This window comes from Bactrocera dorsalis, chromosome 2, assembly GCF_023373825.1.
Source record: "Bactrocera dorsalis isolate Fly_Bdor chromosome 2, ASM2337382v1, whole genome shotgun sequence".
Taxonomy (NCBI): Eukaryota; Metazoa; Arthropoda; class Insecta; order Diptera; family Tephritidae; genus Bactrocera; species Bactrocera dorsalis.
The window spans coordinates 52,631,830-52,654,060 of NC_064304.1; the positions used below are offsets into that span (position 1 = coordinate 52,631,830).

Here is a 22,231-nt window from a genome sequence, read left to right on the forward strand (position 1 = left end):
TTGCATTCAGGCTTTTGCCGAATTATGAATGTTAAATTGTTTCGGAACATATTGCCAAAGAGTATACGGTTTGGTTCACCTAACGGTTGTGTGTAGCAACACCAATCGATAGAGATATAGTTATGTAGATCACGAAGACGATACGCGTTTAACTCCGGGTGACGATCTGTATGTCCTTGAATAAAAATAAAGATATCGCAATGCTACTTGGTACACTTGTTCCTTGTTATCCTAGGGAGGCTGGTATTGTAAATGGACAAAATCTAACTATTTCGACCCCCACAAACTGTTGATAGTCGAAGACCTATAAGCGCTACACTAAGCTCCCATTTAGGACATAAAAACGTAATTTTGTACAAGGGATAGTAGAAGTAAGCGGAATCTGGGAGCTAACAATTTTCAAAAAGTGGACGTAGCCCCTCCCCATAATAAGTTTAATGTACTTACCTCTCAACCCATATGAGCTATCCTCATACAGTCTAGAAATGGATGAAATCATCAAATTTATAAAAAAATATTTTAATTTTCGTACATATTTACGAAATAATATTTTGTGTTAATTTGTACACCTTTTTAATATAAGGGGAAGATTTTCTTTTCGGTTATGGCCCCCCATACAATAACACATGAAACGTTTTGATATCATTCAACTGCTTATTTTTTGAATGGGAAAATCAGCCATTATTTTTCTACATACGATGTATGAACATTTTATTGACATTAAGATTTTTTTAAAGATTTAACAATCTCACTTCGGCCGTTGTCCATTAAATGCAACTTCGCTACAAGTTCTCGTTTAACGTTCATGTTTGTCAGTTAACAACAGCGCGCCAGTCGCTTCGAAACGTGGCACCAATTGGAGATTCCAAGCAAAGCCAGGCCCTTGTCTACCTGGTCTTTCCAACGGAGTGGAAATCATTCCCTCGCAAAGGACCATAAATCTTTCGTAAGGCCGACTCTTTAGATGTTATCATTGTCCATGTCTCAGCACCATATAGCAGAACGGGAATAATGAGTGACTTATAGAGTTAGTTTTTGTTCGTCGAGAGAGGAATTTACTTCTCAATTGCCTACTCAGTCTAAAGTAGCATCTGTTGGCAAGAATTATTCTGGGTTGGATTTCGAGGCTGGCATGTTGTTGCTATTAATGCTGGTTCCAAGATAGACGAAATTATCTACAACTTCGAAGTTATGGCAGTCAACGGTGACGTGGGAGCCTAAAGGCAAGTGCCACAACTGTTTGTTTGATTCCAGGAGATATTTCGTCTTGCGTTCGTTCTATGCCAAACCCCTACTCGCCTCAGTCCTTGTCCCGTCCATCGCATTTCTTCGATGGCGATGATGTCAGCCTTCACTCCAGCGAGGACATCAACCACCATCTGGGCAGTGGTACCTTCCCAATTAAAAGACCGGACATTCCAGGTGCATGCTCTCAAATCGTAATCCTTAATTCGTTTGTCATGTTCGTATTCAAAAGAGGGTCTCTCATCCGAGCCATATGTAAAAGAATTGTTTCTGACCACTCCCAAGTGAAAGGCAATCAGAGAACTTTCTTCACTTGCGTGAACTTTTACACATGACTCCAACTTCCTCATTCGCCCTTAATACAAAACCAAAAATAAAGATGTTACTAAAAACCTAATCATATTTATATAGTAAAATCAGCCAGATGATATTAGTTATATCGAAATTCAAAATGCCGACACTCATCAAAATACCGACAAAATTTAAATATGCAGCTAAATCAAAATACCGACAAATCAGAACACCGAAAAATCAAAATACCCACAAACAAAATGCCGACATATGAAAAATATTTTATCTTGAAAGAGAATTCTACGGACTAAGGGTTATGATCCTGATCCCACGCCACCTTTTCTTGATTTGTCGGTGTTTTGATTTTTCGGTGTTTTGATTTGTCGGTATTTTGACTGTCGGGATTCTAAATTTCGAGATTTTGATTGTCGGCATTACGTTATACACCCTTTTCGCTCAAATTCATCTATTTTATAGATTTAATAGAATGGATAGAATACGGTACAAAGTCATCCGGAAGTTCGAAAATCTTTATATTAGGTATATGGAGGCTAAGGGAAGCATTGGTCCATTTCAAAGATAAGAATTATTTGAATTTCAGTTATATATCTTAGACATTGACCGGCATTTCTGAACGAAAGTTAACTATAGGTACTGGGGTCCAAATATTCAGTATCTAAGGGCTTGAACAGTTATTGTTGGATTTGAACAATTTTTGATCATAAGGCGGCATACACTAAAGGCAGTATTCGTGCAAATTTTGAACCCGTTATATTAATTTATTCTTGATTTGTGTACTGGAAACTGAACGAATCAAGTGGAATTTAAAAATGTGCTATATGGGATGTAGGCGTGGTTATTTTCCGATTTCGTACCAAATTTTGTCGAAATCGGTTGGTCGGATCCTGAGATATGTTATTTCACCAAGCAAATTTGGTTGTAGTGGCTTAAGTGATTCAGGAGATACACTCGGCGAAAAAAACCCACACAGTTGAAAATTTTCTAATATTCCTATTTTGAACTGTAACTATTTGCTCAAAATCACTATTTGTCTTATTTAGCTGTTTTGTCATGTGACTACATTATTTTACCTTTATTTTTAAAGCCGTTAGCGTCCGCACGTGTTTATTACAGAATTTGCGGTTTTTTCTTTTGGATCAGTTGTGAAAACTAGTAAAGTTGGACATGGTGGTGTCAACAAAAAAGAAAGCAGAAATCGTAGCTTTATATAAAATAAATTATCCAAAGGTCAAAAAGCTCGTGAAATGGGCATAAGAGATTGGAACGTGCGTATTATAATTAAAAATTATACGTATTTTGATTAAATAGCTCGAAAAAAGGGCAGTAGACGTCGGAAAACAGTAAAACCTCGTCAAAAACGACAAATTAAACGGATGTGCATTAATGATCGCTTTCAACATGCTGGAACAATCAATGTAACATTTTGCGAAACCACTGGAGTAAAAATAAAAACAAGTTCTATACAAAATGTGCTGAATTATCTTGGATTCCGAGCGCGACGTCCGACTAGAGTGGGTAAAATTACACAATCTTGGACTACATCAGATTGGGGAAATGTTATTTTTTCCGATGAATCGAAATTTAATTTGTTGGAACCCGACGGAAATGCCACAGTGCGTCGGAGGAAAGGGAAGCGTTTTTTGGAAAACTGTGTTTGGTCCACAGTAAAGCATTCGCCTTATTTAATGGTGTGGGAGCTGTAACCAAGTTTGGTGTTGGGAAGCTAATTATTCTAAAAAGATCTGTGAAATATAAATTGGAATTTTGAGAGAAGGGGTTTTGCAAAAAGTTTATTTTCAGGATATTTCAGCCCCTTGTCATAGAGCCAAAGCGGTAACCAAAGCACAAAAATATTGAAATAGATTTTTCAATAATCTATTACAAACACTTACAGGTTTCAAAACAAAAAGATTTTTATGGAATAGGGTCTCTCAGGTGGCCAGGAAACAGTTCAACAGCTCAATCCAATTGAGAACTGCTGGCATTATTTGGGCAAAATGATAAGAGAAAAGCGTCCAAAAAGTCGAAAAGAAATAGAAAACATTGTTGAAGCTGTGCGGAATGAAGAAATTGATAAAAATTATCTTTAACGCTTTTTTGAATCCGAGGTTATTAGGAGGAGGGGATGTTCTACAAAATACTAAGAATTTTTTTATACAAAATATGTTATTTTGATTCGTTATGCATTCTAATGCTAAATAAAAATCATATAAAACATAAAATATGTAAATAACTTGTTTAAAAATTACATTATTGTTCATAATATGAATCCAAGTTTTGCGCTATATAAAAGCAATCTGTAGAGTGCGTGGGTTTTTTTTTCGCTGACTATACATATGTACATTAAACTTGTTAGAGGGCGGGGCCACGCTCACTTTTTAAAAACAATTTTGCCCACAGATGCCCCTTGCCAGTAGCATTTAGTCTGTACTAAATTAAAGCTTTATACCTTTATTTGGTGCTTAGTTATGGCTTTTTATATGTTTTCGGTCAATGGCAACTTGTGCGCATGGCAGTGGTCCAATTACGCCCATCTAAGAATTCGAATTTTTTTTTGTTCTAAGGAACCCACATACCAAATTTCATAGAGATATTTCAATTTTTACTCAAGTTACAGCTTGCACGAACGGTCGGACGGACATACAGTCAACCAGATTGCAACATTTCTCGTCATCCAATCATATATGTATTCTTATATATAAAAGAAAGTTGTGTTAGTTACACCACTTATAACTCAAGAACGGCTGAACGGATTTGGCTGAAAATTGGTGGGGAGGTAGTTTAGAACCAGGGAAAAGACATAGGATACCTTGTATCTGTTTGTGTTAGAATCCAATACAATTCATAAATACAAAAATTGTATTTCAAATCATCAGCATTTGTTCAAAATTCATGTTTGTAGGAATCTTTTGAATTTATGCGTACAATTCTAAACAGACTTCCTCAAAAATATAATAATAAAATTGCTAAGTATTTGGTATAGTAGAAAAGTACTGCAACCAAATACGCAGTGAAATAGATTATGACTGGCTCAGTAATCAGTCGTTGAGTATGTTATATACCACGTGCATCCCAAAAGACTGATGTTATAACCTTTCCAGCCGACTTTTTCGTCTTTCCACGCCTGAGAACCGGTTCATCATGTGCAGTCCACTAGAATAACTGTCGATTGGACTTCAGTGGGAAATGATGGAGCTATGTTTCTATTGTCACACACCGACGCAAAAATTCGGTTTTATTACGATTAAAGAGCACTCAAACACTTCTCAGAATCAGTTATTCGTTGTTTTTGTTGGATTATGAACTTGCAGGATACCCAATTTGCATAGAGCTTTCGCCTCTTTAAGCTTAGCATATGTCTTTTCATCGGTGGATTTCCTTAAACCCAAATTCAACAGTATTTTCCCCCAAAAAGCAATGCTTTATTAACGTACGAAATGCTTTATGATCCATTTTTTGTAAACTAACACAAGTTGCTTCACAAAAATGCTATATCTCATTAACTAATAGTTATAATCCAACTAATAGAAATCATATAGATGGTAGTATTAGTATTATCTATATATCAGCCACATTCAAGTAAATATTTATCTCAATTAGTTTTAGGTGATTCGTACAACCGTTAGGTGAGCAAAACTATAATACTCTGTAGCAACTTGTTGCAAGAATATAAAAATTTGACCGAAAATATAGGTACATCTGTGAGGTACCTTAAAAAAAATCGGAGAGCATCTTTTTTCTGAAAATAACAAAAATTGTCTAACAAATTTCTTACCGTAAAAAATTTCAAACTTCCGGTTAAATTTATAGCGTATATATCCATAAATAAGTACGATATTCTTTGATTCTTGCAAAGCACAAGAGTATAAAACCTGAACTTATCCCTTCTTTACTTGTTTCTTAATAATTTAAAAAACTCTTCATTTGAATGCTGATTATAATGAAGTTGTGGATGTTGTGTACAACCGGAATGTGTTATAAACAGTATAGAAAACTAGTGAAGAGGTTGAGTAGTTATCGATATTCCAATACTAATTGTACAATTTCAAATTAAGGTGAGGTTGAGTTGAAAACCGTAAATTCGAATCGTAAGGCATTAGTCGAAAGTCAATTTATTATTAATTTACGATTTACCATGAATTTTGGGAATGGATTTTCGTTGTTCTTATATAAATAGGAATTATAATCAATTCAACATAGATAGGGCTAATAAGAGCACTGCATATACAGTGGATCAATAAAGTTTACATACATCTGGTTTTATCAATCTGCGACACGTTTATTTGTTTCAAAATGAATATATTTTGTATTTTTCATATATATTTTAAAAGACAAATATTTAACTTCAAATATAGCATATCAAAATATTTGTTTGTCAAATAAAAAAAATTAATACCAAATTTGAAAATGCGCCTAATTAATGTCAAAAAAAGTTTACATACACTAATGATTATTTATATAAATCAAAAGTAATTACAATGTTTTAGATGTATTTATTATTTTTTTGGCCTTCATATTGTTGCAATTATTGCCCCCAGTCATCGACGCATGCATTTCGATGTTTTCGAATACGGTTTTCCAATAAATTCCATATATGTTGCATAGAATTATTATCTGGTGATTGCGGGGCATTTGGAATTATTTTCAATTGTATAATAACTCTTCACGTACAAGAAACGATGTGTATTTTAGGTCGTTAACTTGTTTCAAATTGATTTTGCTGCTTTTAACAGTAGATTTAAGGGGGTTGTAAAGTTAATGCGGGCGAAAAAAATCATATATATATTTTTTTTTAAGATACAATCAATATTTATTTATTTGTATAGTTATAGCATAATTATATGATATTTAAAGAAAATTCTGTGAAAGTTTCATAGAAAAATATTAGAAAATGAGCCGATGACAGAGAATCTTCGCAGACGTTCCAAAAAAAATTGATCATTTGAAATTAAAGAACCAAATTGATTTGATAAGTTGATAAGTTTCCTCAGGTAACGCTGTCGAATTTTTTTTAATGATTTTTCAATTTTTTACAACGCTCGGAACTCAAAGTACTGGTTTTTCATAAAAAAAATCAGAAATTTTGTTGTTTAAAATAAGTTAAAATAAAAAAACTCGACAGCGTTACCTCGCAATTTATGTAAAGACTATGCAAAATTTCAAAAGGATCAGTTCGGTAGATTTTGAGCAACAGAGTTCACCGGCTTCGAAAAAGTGAAGTATGTGAAAAACACGTTTAAAGTTTCACAGCCGCTCACAATCAAATCGGAGGGCGGAGACTTACAATTGTATATCTCCGTCAATTTTGCTTTAATTGTTCTCAAATTTTCACAGAATAATCTTAAGAAATTGTACATTAATATAAAATAAAGAAAAAAATGCAAAAAAAAAAATACTTTACTACCCCCTTAAGCACACTTCGACGTAAATTATTTTGCTAAAATGGTCAGATACATGTCCTTGTTCATTTTTGTACTGTACACAAACACATAAATCTCCAAAACAGTAAAGAATATGTTGAATAGTGCTAGTTTAAGCCATACATGAGTAAGGTTAATAAAAAGAGAAGGTTGACGTTTGCTAAAAAATAACCATTTTATTGTGTTCACCAACAAATCAAAATTTAAAATATTCGGTTTGGAACACGAATAGCGTGGAGAAAAATCAATGAAAAGTAGAAAGAAAAAAATATATTGCCAACGGTAAAGCACGGTGGGGGTAATGTTATGGTTTAGATGTGTATGGCTGCGTCTGGAGTTGCACACTTTATGTTACCTTGTAGTGCAGGATGCCCACCCCTCAGTGGCATTTTGCCCGTTCGGGCACGAGTGCACATTTTGAGGGCTAGGTGAGGGGATCATCGCGGGCAAACATGAAAAGGGAAGTGAGAGCAACGTATTACTCGTATACCACTCCATATTTACAAATGAGAGCGCGCGCATTTATGGAAAGTTGCACTGTGGGTAATAACTTTAAAATTGTCAAACAATTTTAAGTTTATTTATAATTACTATAAATTTATAAAATCTAAGACAAATAATTAAAAGTTTAATAAATATTTTATTTTAGTAATATTTTTTTTTTAATATGCCTTTATAACAGCATTTAATTTAGTTTATTTGAAATAATAAATTATATGTTTGGTTTAATAGCATTTGCTATAGCTACACGCATTATTGTACCAAAATTTAAATCAGATAACCTATGTACTTCTTATTTTATGTTTGTTTAATTTCCTTATTGAAAAAAATTGTTCACAAGTGTAGGTACTTCCAAAAATAGATATAATTTTCAAAGCAAAAAGTTTCAAATCAGGCTATTCCCTTTAACTTCCTTATAAAAAGTAATTTCAATAACAACTTCAGTTTATGAACCACTGTTTCTTCAAACCCATATGACCAAATGAATCTTATGAGAGCGGAATGTAAATAATTAGCCAACACCGCTTCTACCGCCCACTTACCATAAAATTTCCAACAATTTTTCCCCGTAGAAACGAGTCAGCAGATTGCTCTCTTACAACGCAGGGTTGCCAATCTCGATATACTGTAGTAATTATAAAAAATGTCTTCAATATGTTCGAAATTTTCTTAAACTAACTCAAAATCAGAGTCGAATGTTATTATTTATAAATATATAAACTATTTTTAATAGTTTGATTTCAGTTTTGATATTTTATATTATGAAAAAATATAATTGAAAACTTAGATGTATACAAAACTACATATGCGTATTGGCAGCATTGTTCGAATGAAAACGTATTATTATTTTAATAGATTTCCAGAGGCAACTTAGATTTTTAAAATTTAACGGAACAATCATAGAAAAAAATTCTATTCTTTGTATATTTTGATAAAACAACTAAACTGAAAATATCACAAATCATATATTTATATAAGCATTTTCCTTAAATGGAACTGCAATATGTTTCCTAATTGTAGCTAAAATGAACTTTTACAACTGGCATCACCACCAATAACTGTTCTATCACATATACAGTGGTGTGAACAAAATAGGAACAACCATAGGGTGTTGTGAAATTTTAAAATGTGCTGTTTTCTTATTAAATAAAATTGTTTTTAGATACAAATATAACTTATATAATTTTTTCCTAACAGTGATTAGAATTTTCCACCATGCAAAGGTTAATAAAAAAAAATATTAATGTGAAACTCTAAAACCAGCAAATTATGTTTACCTCTTTTTGTTCACCCAACTGTACAATTCCGATATGAAGTAAACTTCCGCTCTTTAATTTGTGTACAATGTTAGTATTGCCGCAAAAATTCTGCGAGGAACATTAGGTTACGGAGGAATGTAATTGATTTTTTTCCCAACTTCTTATGCCCTTCCCTCCGCAAACCGATATTCCCCTCATGTAGCCCTCGTGCGCACTTTGCTAACTTCGCCGGCTAAAAATGTGCCCATTCCTGTTGTAGTGTGCTTAAATTGTGTCTTAACATCAGACACTTATATGTCGAACAGGATAACGAACCAAAATACACGTAGTATCCTGTAGGTGAATCGTTGTTACACATTTGCAAACAACTACATGCGCCCCGCAATCAACAGATATTAATTCTATTCAACATATCTGAAACTTATTGGAAAACCGTGTTCGAAAACATTGAATTTTCAAAATAAAGCCTAAATTTGCCTTATCGACTTAGTGAGTCAAATCCGGAAATAATACTAGAAATTTAGTGATAAAAAATAATAAATACATCTATAACTATCGTAATTACTTTTGATTCCTATAAATAATGATTAGTGTATGTAAACTTTTTTGATATGAATTAGGCGCATTTTAAGCTTCAATATTAATTTTTTTCATTTGTGTAAAAAAAAAATTTTTGGTATGCTATATTTCATGTTAAATATCCATCTTTTGAAATATATGTATATAAAAAAATATAAAATATTTTCATTTTGAAACAAATAAACGTGTCGCAGATTAATAAAACTAGGTGTATGTAAACTTGATTGATTCACTGTATACACTTGTGGCCACGCAAAACTTACCACTATACTTTCTTAAATTTTTTTACGTACTTTTGGTTAGTTCGGAATTTCTTCAATTTTGTTTTTTATTTAGTTTTTAGTAAACAGAAGTTATTTATATTTTATCAAATTATAATTATAGTTTTTAATTTATTACGTTTAATGAGTAAAACACAAACTAGCTTTTCTGTGCTTATACAAATGCGGCCGATTTTATTGTTTTTAAAGTAATACCACGACTAAACTTCGTGTTTCAATTAAAAGAAAAAAATAAATTAAAACATCAGATTCACTTATAGTGTAAATGAAGTTAAATTAAAAAAAAATAAAAACTATAATTTTTTCATCGCATGTCAACCTTATACATTTCGAGCTCATTTTGTAAAGGTTACTAAAAACAGGTGATTTTTTCTATAGCTGAAGGTGTTTTGTTTTTAATTTTTAATATTCTTGATAAATAATATGTCATTAACTTATTTCTAAATAAAAAAATGTCTATACCGCAAAAAGTCCCCCTATAAAGTGTTGTCACAACGCTTGAAAATTTTGAGTGGTAAGCTTTGCGTGGCCACGAGTGTTCATATGGATTTTCGACTAAGATAAACATATAATTACCATTGTATAACGGATTTCTGCAATTCGCTGATGAATTAGATGACTGTGTGGATTATGTAGTAAAAGTTCTTCCATACAGAAAACCGCTTTGGAGTAGTCCCCTTCTGCCAAATATAGTCCACATAACTCATGCCAAGCTTCCTGATCAGACATAAACCTTTAAAACACATTTGGATTAGAAGTGGTTTCATTAAATGTAATATAACATTATACATTTTATATATATATTCTAAGAAGACGTAACTATCATATATTATCCAAAAATTAAAAATAAAAACTTCATTACATTTATTTAATTTAAAGTATTTTTAACCCATTTCCAACTGGTGTTCGATTAATCGAACATCAAAGTTGTCTATTTTGAATAATTGTTTTAGCTGTGAAGGTAAATGATATCAGGACGATAGTGAGTATCATATATTACTTTGATATTTTGGCTATTTGAAAACTATATTTACCAACCCCCAACTCCCCCTTAATTTGATTGGGGGAGGGGTTGAAAAATGCCTTGCCGGTAGACCTTTTTTGTAAATTATATTAAAAATATGTAAATAAATAAAACTAAAAAAATAAACATGAGGTCTTATAGGCAAAGAACCAAATATTATTTTACAATAAAAAAATCAACACCTGACAAAACATGGATGGCACAGGTATTACTTAAAATAGATGTTCGATTAATCGAACAGTGGCGGTCATCACATACAACATATCGTAATATAACAACATATCGTAATATAAATTAATAGACAATATTATTTCAGTAAAAACAAATGTTTATTGAATATTGGCTATTTTTGATTATTTAGATAGTATTTCATGGAAATCTTTGAAACACTTCGAGTGCATATGCTTGGCACATTTTTCACACATCCAAACTGTTGGTTTTCCACAGCCTTTCAATTGACATCAACGACATTTTAATTGAGGTTGACGGACGATGAGGTGTTCACCAACCACATTTGGTAAGTTGCGTGGTCTTTGGAACTGCAGATCTTCATCCACCTCCAATGCTTCTTTTTCATCGGTCTACAAAAGAGACTCAGTGACTGACGACCTGAATTGTTTTTGGCTCATTGGCTTCTCATTCTTATATTTCGCGACCAAACAATGCAATTTCCATGCATTCACAGTGGAAGAATTTAGGGTGTTTATCCAAAGTGGCCAGTACCATTTCTTTCCACGGATGTTTACTCGATCATTTTGAATGGCATTGTCGTGGAGATCAACGTCACCCAATCCTTTGTTGTAATTGTGAAGCACAGCAGGTTGATCCACGTTGACAAATTTCCCATTTTCTCCCAGGCTCTTCTTAGAAGCTTTAGTTGCCAACGCCGAACAGGATAGAGTGGCAGAATCTGATCATGGTTTGTAGCAATGGTGACCTCCTTATTATCTTGCCAGCGACAAAGGGTTATCTGGTTCTTAGAATCGGATAGTTCATGTACATTTGGTGGGAGTACGTTGATACACTGAACCGGATTTTCGTCATCGCTCCAATTCTCTAAAATATCTTCAATCTCCCTCATTGTTGTTTTCTTTGAACGTGCCATTTTGCAATTCTGGAATCGAGGAACAATACATCTTACATCGAGGAACAATAATCTTAACATCGACTCGGACCATTATCTTGTTACAACCAAGATTCGCACCCGCCTCTGTGCAGCAAAAAACGCACATCAACACACGCAAGGAAGGTTCGACTTCGAAAAGCTGCAATCACAACAGACAACCGAACGATCTTCTACTCGGCTTGCACTCGTGCTCTCTGAGAGCACTCGGGTACATCTCGGTATAAGGGAATTGTGAAACGGCATTTCAAGCTCTTTACGTACTGCTGCAAACGAAACCATTGGTTTTTGGACAGTGCAAGAGAACAGCTGGTACGATGAGGAGTACCGTGCCGCAGCGGAGAGAAAACAAACGGCCTACTTCGCAACGTTACGAGCGACCACAATACGTGCGAGATAGGCAGTGAAAGCTTAACGCCAGGAGAAGGCGAACTCGATTCTAAAATCGATGACGATGGAGCAGATGTTCCATTGCCCGACCATGAAGAAGTTCGAATAGCAATTGCCCGTCTGAAGAACAACAAACCGGCGGGGTCTGATGGAAAGCCGGCCGAGCTATTCAAACACGGTGGCGAAGAACTGTTAAGGAGCATACATCAGCTTCTTTGTAAAATATGGTCAAAGTTCACAAAACGGGAGACACAATCTACGCCAACTTCCGCGAGATGAGTCTCCTAAACATCGCATATAAGGTTCTATCGAGCGTATTGTGTGAAGGATTAAAGCCCACCCGTCAACAAACTGATCAGTGTGGCTTTAGACCTGGAATATTAACAACCGAACAGATATTCACCATGCGCCAAATCTTGGAAATGACCCGTGAGAAGAGAATCGATACTCACCACCTCTTCGTCGATTTCAAAGCTGCTTTTGACAGCACGAAAAGGAGTTGCATTTATGCCGCGATGTCTAACTTCGGTATCCTCGCAAAACTAATACAGCTGTGTAAACTGACGTTAAGCAATACCAAAATCTCCGTCAGGAACGCTAAGGACCTCTCCGAGCCGTTCGATACCAAACGAGGATTCAGACAAAGCGACTCCTTTTCATGTGACTTCTTCAATCTGCTCTTGAAGAAAAAGTTGTAGATAATTTCGTCTATCTTGGAACCAGCATTAACAGCAACAACAATGTGCGATTCTGAATCCAACGCAGAATAACTCTTGCCAACAGTAGCTACTTTGGAGTGAGTAGGCAATTGAGAAATGAAGTTCTCTCCCGACGAACAAAAACAAAGCTCTATAAGTAACTTATTATTCTCGTCCTGCTATATGTTGCAGAGACATGAACGAAGACAACATCCTTGGGAGTTTTCGAGAGAAAGGTTCTGCGAAAGATTTATGGTCCTTTGCGCGTTGACCGCGGTGAATATCGCATTCGAAGGAACGATGAGCTGTATGAGATATGCGACGACCCTGACATAGTTTAGTGAATTAAGAGACAGCGGCTGTGCTGGCTAGGTCATGTCGTACGTATGGATGAAAACACTCCAGCTCTGAAAGTAACGACGTAATACTTACCGGGTAAAGCAGAGGAAGAGGAACCCCTCTACTTTGTTTTAAAGACCAGGTACGCTTGGAATAACAAATTGGCGCTACGTAGCGAAAAGAAGAAACGACTGACGCGCTGTTGTTAACTCGGTTATAATCGCGTAAGTGGTGTCTACGCCAGTAAAGAAGAAGATATATCGGACGACGAGATGAGTTGAAATCCAGGTGACTGTCTGTCTGTCTATCCGTCCGACTGTGCAAGCTGTAACTTGATTAAAAATTGAGATATCTAGGTGAAAATTGGTTTCTTAATAAACTATGAATTCGTAGATGGGCGTAATAGAACCACTTCCACGCCCACAAAAAGCCATTAACCGACAGCGTATAAAATGCCATAACTAAGCACTAACTTAAGATAAAAAACTGCAATTTGGCACAGAGGATCGCAGTAGCAAGAGACACCTGTGGGAAAAAAAAATTTAATTTATGTTTAATGTAAATATAGATGCGTGCAACTAATAATAACGCTGGTAGGAAAAATCCAAGTTGGTTGATATTTTCATTTTTGAGAAAAAAATTTTAACTACTTATGTATACGTCTTAAAGATAAGTTGTGCATTTTTAGTTATTGTAAAATATAAAATATTTTTTTATTTTTTTTTTTATTTTAAGAGAGCTTTTATAAAATAAATGCATTTAACGATTTCAAAGTCTAAAGTAGGTCGTGCAACTAATTAACAACGCTGTTTGTTTTTTGGAAAAATTGTTTCTTTTTTCTTTTATTCCGGTTTTAAAGTTAATATTTGGTTGCAAACCCATTACTGTCAATCATGGCCTGACATCTTTTGCAGAAGTCCTTTGGAAATGTGGTTCCATTCTTGTTTAACCTTTTCGTATAATTCCTTGAAATTTCAAACTTTATGGGAACAAACTCTTTTCTTTACATGTGTTCAAAGATTTACGATTGGATTTAAGTCCGGGCTGCGTGAAGACCAATCAAATAGAGTCACCATGTTTTCCTGAAAACATTGCTTTGCGCCCTCGCAGTGTGTTTCGGGTCTTGCTGGCAAATCCACGATACGAGCATATTATCATCAGCACATGGTAACATTACGATGTCCATGATTGATATGTATTTAAACAGGACCATACGTCAATCGATTTTATAAATTGGCCCAGCACCTCACCACGATATGGCATCCCAAATATTATACAGCCGCCACAATATTTTAAAGTTGGCCTAGTGTATTTGAGGTCCAATTCCTTGCATCGAGGCCTACGGACATAAGTTTTCCCATCTGAAGAAACCCAAATTATTACTCTTTTCCGCTCTTTTACTGTCCAATGGCGGTATTTTTTTTACAAACTTTATGCGGCTCCTACGATTGCGTTCAGAAGGTAATGTTTCTCTAGAAACTCTTCCGAAGAGGCCTGCCTCGCGTAATCGTCTTTTTACGGTATCTACAGATGGTGCATTTGAATTTTCTCCAAAAACCGCAACTCAAATTCGATTTTCGATTTTAGAACTTCTCTCTCTTCTTCCTTGGAACTTGTTTTATTTTTGCTGAAATACCTAACTGCATTGATAGCCATACGTTTGAAGATGTTTAGGGTCTTCGTTATATCTCCGTAAAATTTTCTATCTTTGTACGATTACAGCTCTAGAGTCCTCGTCACAATACTTGCGCTTACCCATTTTTTATTTACTAAATTTAGTTAATTCCTTAATAGTAAACTATTTCAATAAAAATATAAAGATTTAGTTACCCGAACATAACTAATTTTTAAGAAATCCTTAGAATTCAACATGCGTTGCTAATTATATGTACGATCGTTTTACTCACTTCTCAAAGACCTCAACTGTTTCAGAAAAACGGGATTTTATCAAACATTTTTTTACACCGAAATCTGACCATACTTTTATAAAAGAGAATTAAAAAAAATAAATTTTTACCCTTAAAAATGGTCATGTACACGCATATATATATATAAAGTTTATAAAAATTATTGCGGAACTTTCCTTGTATTTCGTACTTTTCCCAACGGTGAGTGCGTGAAAAATCAAGATCGAGCTTATAGAAAGGCACTATAGAAAAAATAATAATAACTTACAATTTAAAAACGTACAGGTAAAAGTGCAGTGACATAAAAGCATATAAAACATATTTTTTTTTGTACCGGGCCGTGTATATATTTATATTGTCCCCTGTGGTATATATGTATTTGAGTATATCAAGTATACGAGGGCTGTCCGATAAATAACCGACCTCAACGTGAAGCTAGCGGCACATCTGAAAAAAAAGTTTCTACTTCAAATTGTGCATATTATAATAGCTACTCGCCAAAATTTCAGAAATTTATCTTGCGCAATTATCTGTTGACAGTCGTTTTTGTGAGTCTATTTCGGTGACTTCCCCAAAATGGAAAAAATTGAATATCGAGCTGTAATTAAATTTTTATTTTTGAAAGGCAATACGCCTTCACAAATCAAAGATGAGTTGGACTCTGTGTATGGTGACTCTGCACCATCGTTTACCACCGTAAAATTTTGGGCAGCTGAATTTAAACGTGGTCGCAGGAGCTTGGAAGATGATGAACGTCCTGGGCGTCCAAAAACTGTAACCACTAACGATAACATTGCTAAAGTTCATCAATTGGTACTAGACGACCGCCGGATTAAAGTTAGGGAAATAGCTGAGATTATGAAGATGTCAAAAGAAACTGTTTGTCACATATTAAACCAAGATTTGGGCATGAGAAAGCTGTCCGCGCGTTTGCTTACGCTAGACCACAAATGTGCGCGCATGAATATTTCCAGCGCTCTGTTGGCTCAGTTTAGAGGCAATAAGACCGAGTTTTGGCGCCGATTGATAACTGTAGACGAAACTTGGATTCATCATTATACGCCCGAAACAAAAATCCAATCTAAATAGTGGATTGAAAAGGGGGAACCAGCCCCAAAAAAAACCTAAAGCTGTGTATTCGGCTGGGAAAGTGATGGCGAGTGTTTTTTGGGACAGCCATGGAATTATTTTTATCGACTATCTTGAAAATAGAAAAACTATAACAGGAGCATACTATGCATCATTGTTGGACAAGCTAAAGGAAGAAATTTCGAAAAATCGGCCACATTTGCAAAAAAGAAAGTCTTGTTCCACCAAGACAACGCACCATCTCACACCTCAACAGTCGCCATGGCGAAAATCCACGAATTGCGGTTCGAACTGCTTGACCATCCACCTTATTCACCGGATCTAGCACCAAGCGACTTTTTTTTGTTTCCTCAACTTAAAACTGTGCTCGGCGGCCAGAGATTTTCGTCAAATGAGGAGGCAATCTCTTTCGTGAACTCGTATTTTGCAGACAAAGACGCCAAGTACTATTTGGAAGGGTTGCAGAGATGGGAGCATCGGTGGGAGAAGTGTGTGGAGTTAAAAGGAGACTATGTAGAAAAAAAAAAATAAAAAATTTGAAAAAGTCGCGTGCATCATGGTTAGGACGGTTATTTATCGGACAGCCCTCGTATATAAATAATGTTCGTATTGTTTTCGCTTTCTTTTGTTGTTTTAGGAGTGATACGAATCGAGAAGAGAGTTCACAATGTGCAAATGTTAATCTCTTTATTTTAGTAAATAAGTTATTAAATATGTACCTTCGTACAATATAATACGGAGTTGTTATTAGTTGGTATGTATGTATGTTTGAATTTATTCTTTCTTTTTTTTTTCCTCTTGTATTTTTATTGCGCCTTTTGCTTGTTTATTTTAAGTAAACTGCTTACTGTTTTGAGAAGCAGAAGGGATATTGCGGAAAACTTTGCAAGTGGATACTTGAATTTAATTTGTTGTTTCATTTGTTTGTTATGTGTGTTTGCAACACAGGGGTACGCAAATAGGCAAATAAATTATTTTTCTTGTTTTATATATACTGATGTGTATGATAATTGTACCGTATCAAATAATAAATCCGTTTGTTATCGTACATATGCACATACATATAATAGAGAGGAAAAACGATACACTAACTTTATCTCACCTCAAGGGGGGTTTGGGGGGAAAATAAGTTAGTTTTTAATTTGTAATGCTGTCTTACTGTTGTGCTATGCCCGAGTGCTCCAGAGTTCCTTTGTGTGCTCCGTATGCCATGTTATTATGTTGAATTAAGGCGTTTTTATTGTCCGATCGCGATCGAATTACGTTTAGTGGTTAGATTTTAAATTTAGGTTTAGTTTTGTACTCGTATTACGCGCCCGTTCGAGTTTGCCTTTGTATAATTTTGTGTTTTAATAGCTTGGTTCCTTGTTTATTAAACCGTTTGTAGACACGTATTTATTTAATATTACCTTTTGTGAACATAGAAGGATGGAGTCATGTGTAGAAGTTAACGCAAGTGAGGAAAGTTCTCTGATCGCCATTCACTTGGGAGTGGCCAGAAACGATTCTTTTACATATGGCTCACGCAGCTCACGACTGACTGTTGAGTTTGACGAGAGCCAATTGAAATGATTGATTGTACTCATATAAAAATTATTGCTTTCCATTTTATTTGAGCATGTTTTATTTCATCTGCATCTTTCGGGAGTTTTATCCACTCGCTTGCCGTGGAGATGTAAGTTGATTGATGGACACCAATATTTGTGGCTATACCGTTTTGGAATCCAGGATTGAAATTTTATCAATGTTGCTGAGGGCACCACCACGTGTTTCTTCTGACTCCTCAAAAGATATCGTATTTCGTCAATAGATGTCGTCGCAGTCGTATATCTGCAGTGCTACCAATCACTATGTGTTATGCCATATAGTGTTGGAAAGGTGTTATTTTAAACTTCATTTAACCAAAAGAAATTTAAAGTCGGAGAAGGTGAAAAAAATTTACAGTTGTTCATAAAAAAAAAGTATCTTAGCCTGTGGCATAGTTTCCAAGATCGTGTAATTTAACACCACTGTGCTGTAATTTATTAGAGCCAGCAGCGGAGGTTTCTCTCACGAAATCATTTTTATTTAAAACATAATTTAAATATTATATATACTTATAATAAAACTAAATACTTGGACATAATATTAAATTATATGCGTTTTCTAAAAAGAATATTATGTACATTAAACTCATTAGGGGGGCACCCACCCACTTTAGTCGAATATGCTAAAAACAACCGTCAAGTGAACATAACTATTGTACTTTGTCTATAACTTAATTATTACACGTTGCGAGAATAAAATAAAAAAAGGGATAGTATACACTTGCAATTTTTATTGGTACAAATCATTTGAATTACTAATTTTTCTACTGCTTATGCGCAAAAAGGCTCCGACCAAATTTCGATTAGGCATAATGCATACATTGGATGGAGCCATGTTGTTGTTGTTGTTGTTAGCGGTTAGCTAATCCCCGTTAGGATGGTAAGGGTTGTTTGTGTTGTCGTCGAGGTCATCTAACGGTAGGCCCAAGAAACGTGCTGTTTCGACGGGGTCGGACCAAATGGAGGAAGGTGTTAGATGGGTAGGGTTTGTGGGGCATGCAAAGAGGTGGCCAGTGTCATGCGGGGACTCGTTGCATGCAGGACATACATTAGGTATGTCGGGGTCGATTCTGGATAAGTAGGAGTTTAACCTGCTACAGTATCCAGAACGAAGTTGCGCTAGGGTCACTCGCTTTTCTCGCAGCAACTGGAGCTCTTCGTCTGCAATAGGTGGTGGTTTGACTCCAAGAACGCCATTCACGGGAAGGGAGTCGGTGAAGGTGTTGATGGCTCCACTGTGAATGGCGGTCAGTGCCTGTCGAAAGTTTGTTGCGTCCGAAGTCTGGTCGGCGTATTGTTTGATGTCGTCGACATAGTCGAGGAATGACCTCTTGATGCTCCTGGGAGGCGGTTCCGCTTCAAGCAGATGGCTGCAGGGGTGATTCCTACGGAAACAACCCAGCAGGAACTGCCTAGAGAGGAGTAGATTATGCTCCTTTACGGGTAGCATGCGCGTCTCACTGTGGAGGTGTTCAATGGGAGACATCAAGAGGCATCCCGTCGTGGTCCGGAGTGCTGTATTCTGACAGGTCTGAAGTTTCCTCATCTGCGTACCACTACATCCAGGCGACCATATTGGTGCTGCATAGTTGAGGACCGGCCGGCCGATTTCCTTGTATGTTTCCAGCAACGTTTCTTTGTCTTTTCCCCATGTGCTGCCGGCTAGCGACTTGAGGATTTTGTTGCGGCTCTGTACCCTGGCGATAATCGCGGTCGTATGGGGAGAGAAGGAGCATAGACTATCGAGGGTTACGCCTAAAATCTTAGGGTTATTGACAGTCGGAATTTTGACGCCATCGACTGCAATATTAAGTTCAAGTCTATACTCCTTCGTCCAGTTTGTGAATATCGTCGCTGTGGATTTGGTGGGTGAAAGTTGGAGGTTTCGTGCAGTGAAGAAACGAGAAAGGTTGGAGAGGTAGCCGTTTACTTTCGAACACATGCCATCGATTCCATTGCCCGACGTCAATATCGTGCAGTCATCTGCGTACGAGGTTATGGAAACTCCCTCTGGTGGTTGGGGAAGTTTCGAGATATAGAAATTAAACAGTAACGGGGAGAGGACACCACCCTGCGGAACCCCCTGTTTAATTCTTCTTAGTTTGGATGTTTCACCTCGAAATAGTACGGATGACTGACGACCGTTCAAATAGTTCATGGTCCACCTCTTTAGCCGTGGAGGGAGAGTGGTTTTTTCGATGTCCTGCAGTAGCGTTGTGTGATTGACCGTGTCAAAAGCTTTTGACAGGTCCAACGCTACGAGGAGCGTTCTTTCGCAGGGTGGTTTCTGGTTGAGGCCACGAACTATCTGGGCGTTTATGACGCTAAGTGCTGTGGTGGTGCTGTGCACTTTGCGGAATCCATGCTGGTGGCTGGCTAGGCTCAGGTGGTGAGTGAAGGTCGGGAGTAACAAGGCCTCAAGTGTCTTCACTACTGGGGAGAGGAGAGTTATCGGACAATAAGATTCCCCTTTGTTGGCGGGTTTCCCAGGTTTCAGTAGTGGGACCACTCTTCTGACTTTCCACACATCGGGTATTTGAAGAGTGGTGAGCGACAGGTTGAGGACCTTGGTGAGATATTTTACTCCCGTCGAGCCTGGATGTTTTAACATTAGCTTGTTGATTCCGTCAGGGCCGATGGATCTGGAAGATTTTGCCTTGTTGATGACACCCTGAACCTCCTCATCGTTGAAAGTAAGTGGCGCGCAGTTGTTTGGCATTTTGCGCAACCGTCGGTTAACACATCTCTTGGCCTTGTCTACCGAAGGGTGCAGTGTAAACTGCCGGCTAAAATAGCTCGCGCACTTCTTCGGGTCCGAAGAGGCATGACCATTGAATTGAACTTCAACTCGGTCGTCGTGTCTCTTCGGATTAGACAAAGCTTTGACAGTAGCCCAAAGCTTACTCACACCGGTAGAGAGGTTGCAGGACTTCAGGTGCTCTATCCATTTCGTCCGCTTATGTTGATTTACCATACGCCGAATCTCCAAATTGAGATCCCTTATTCGGGGATCCCCGGGATCGGCATGGCGTAAGGTGTCGCGCTCGTTAGCTAGAACGGCTGCTTCGGCTGAGAAATTGGGGCGGATTTCCGCTATTCTTCCAGCCGGGATGAAGCGAGCGGTAGCTGCTGCGATCACCTTGCGGAATTGACGCTCGCCAACGCATACGTCCGTAGGAATGGGTAGAGCGTTGAAGGTGCTCTCGGTAAATTCTGTTAAGCCGACCCAATTAGCCTTTTTAAAGTTAATGAAGGTACGGTTGTCCACAGAAACGAAATCAGTAGGCTTCTCGATCGAGATAATTATGGGCAGATGGTCTGCTGCGAGAGTTAGCTTAGGTCGCCAGGTTATGCCCATAACTCTGGTGGGGGCTTCGTCATTCATTGTGCAGAATGTCGAGTCGTCAATCTGTTCCGCCAGCTCCATCCCCCTACGATCATTTGACAGGCAGGAATGCCAAAGATCGTGGTGCGCGTTAAAGTCGCCTAGTACCATACGGTTTTCACCACGAAGTAGCGCACCTATGTTCGGGTGATATCCTGTAGGGCAACATGTAACTGGGGGGGGGGGGTGTATATATTAAATATTTCGAGCTCGACATCGCCTGACCGGATAGCTATGCCCTGACATGCTAGGGTAGTATCCCTGGGGTCGATGTCTTCTTCGATTTGACGATACTGCACGGTGTTGTGCAATATGAAAGCTAGGCCACCACCACTATCTCGCTCGCGATCTTTACGTATAACGTTGAAACCTGCACAACTCAGAAGATCTGAGCGGCTGTTTAACTTGGTTTCTTGGACCGCAGCTATCGATACACGTTCCCGATTCATAAGTGCAACTATCTCCTCGATCTTACTCTGGAGTCCGTTGCAGTTGAATTGGAGAAGTCTGGTTTGTCGCGGGTGTCCGTGGGTGATCCTGGGGGTGAGGGAGTGATGTGTTGGTGGTGTTTGTTGCAGCTGCAGAACCCGCAGGGGCGGTTGTCGCACTGGGGTGTTGGATGGCGACGCCTCTGTTGTGAGTTGCGGGGGCAGACTCCTGCAGCATGGGGCAACGTAGGAATCACTCCACTCACGTGTGGCTGCATCCATTGCATGTGTTACACCTGACCGAGGTGGTGTTTGGATGGAGCCTTTTTGCGCAGACGCAGCAGAAAAATTCCTCCGGGCCCGGGTTGGACCCAATGACGACACACACAAATTAGTATTTACCGATCCAAACGGGGTTAGATCGCCGAAAGAACAGCCCTTGGTCGGATGAAATCCGACTCAATTCCGGTGCGTAGAACCGGCTGTCGTGGGAATTGGATGGAGCCATCTTAAGACCTGTTCAGGTCTTAAAACGCATGCGGATTGGATTACAAATTATATGACCCCTCATAGCCAACAAACAACTTCTAAACTAGTCACGTACTACACGAGTCCGCCTCGCAACCACCTATAATGGCATCGGCCATTACTACCCTAAAATGACA

At 37.3% G+C, this 22,231-nt stretch overlaps 1 protein-coding gene across 2 annotated transcripts in view; it reads right to left on the reverse strand.

Moving 5' to 3' along the window:
• Positions 1–22,231, reverse strand: part of LOC105225232 (ER membrane protein complex subunit 2) — a 90,347-nt gene that overhangs the window by 50,280 nt on the left and 17,836 nt on the right. For both annotated transcript variants that reach the window (XM_049448104.1, XM_049448105.1), the window contains exon 3: positions 10,174–10,330. In XM_049448104.1, the coding sequence (XP_049304061.1) occupies positions 10,174–10,330 (157 nt within the window). The remainder of the gene's footprint in view (positions 1–10,173; positions 10,331–22,231) is intronic.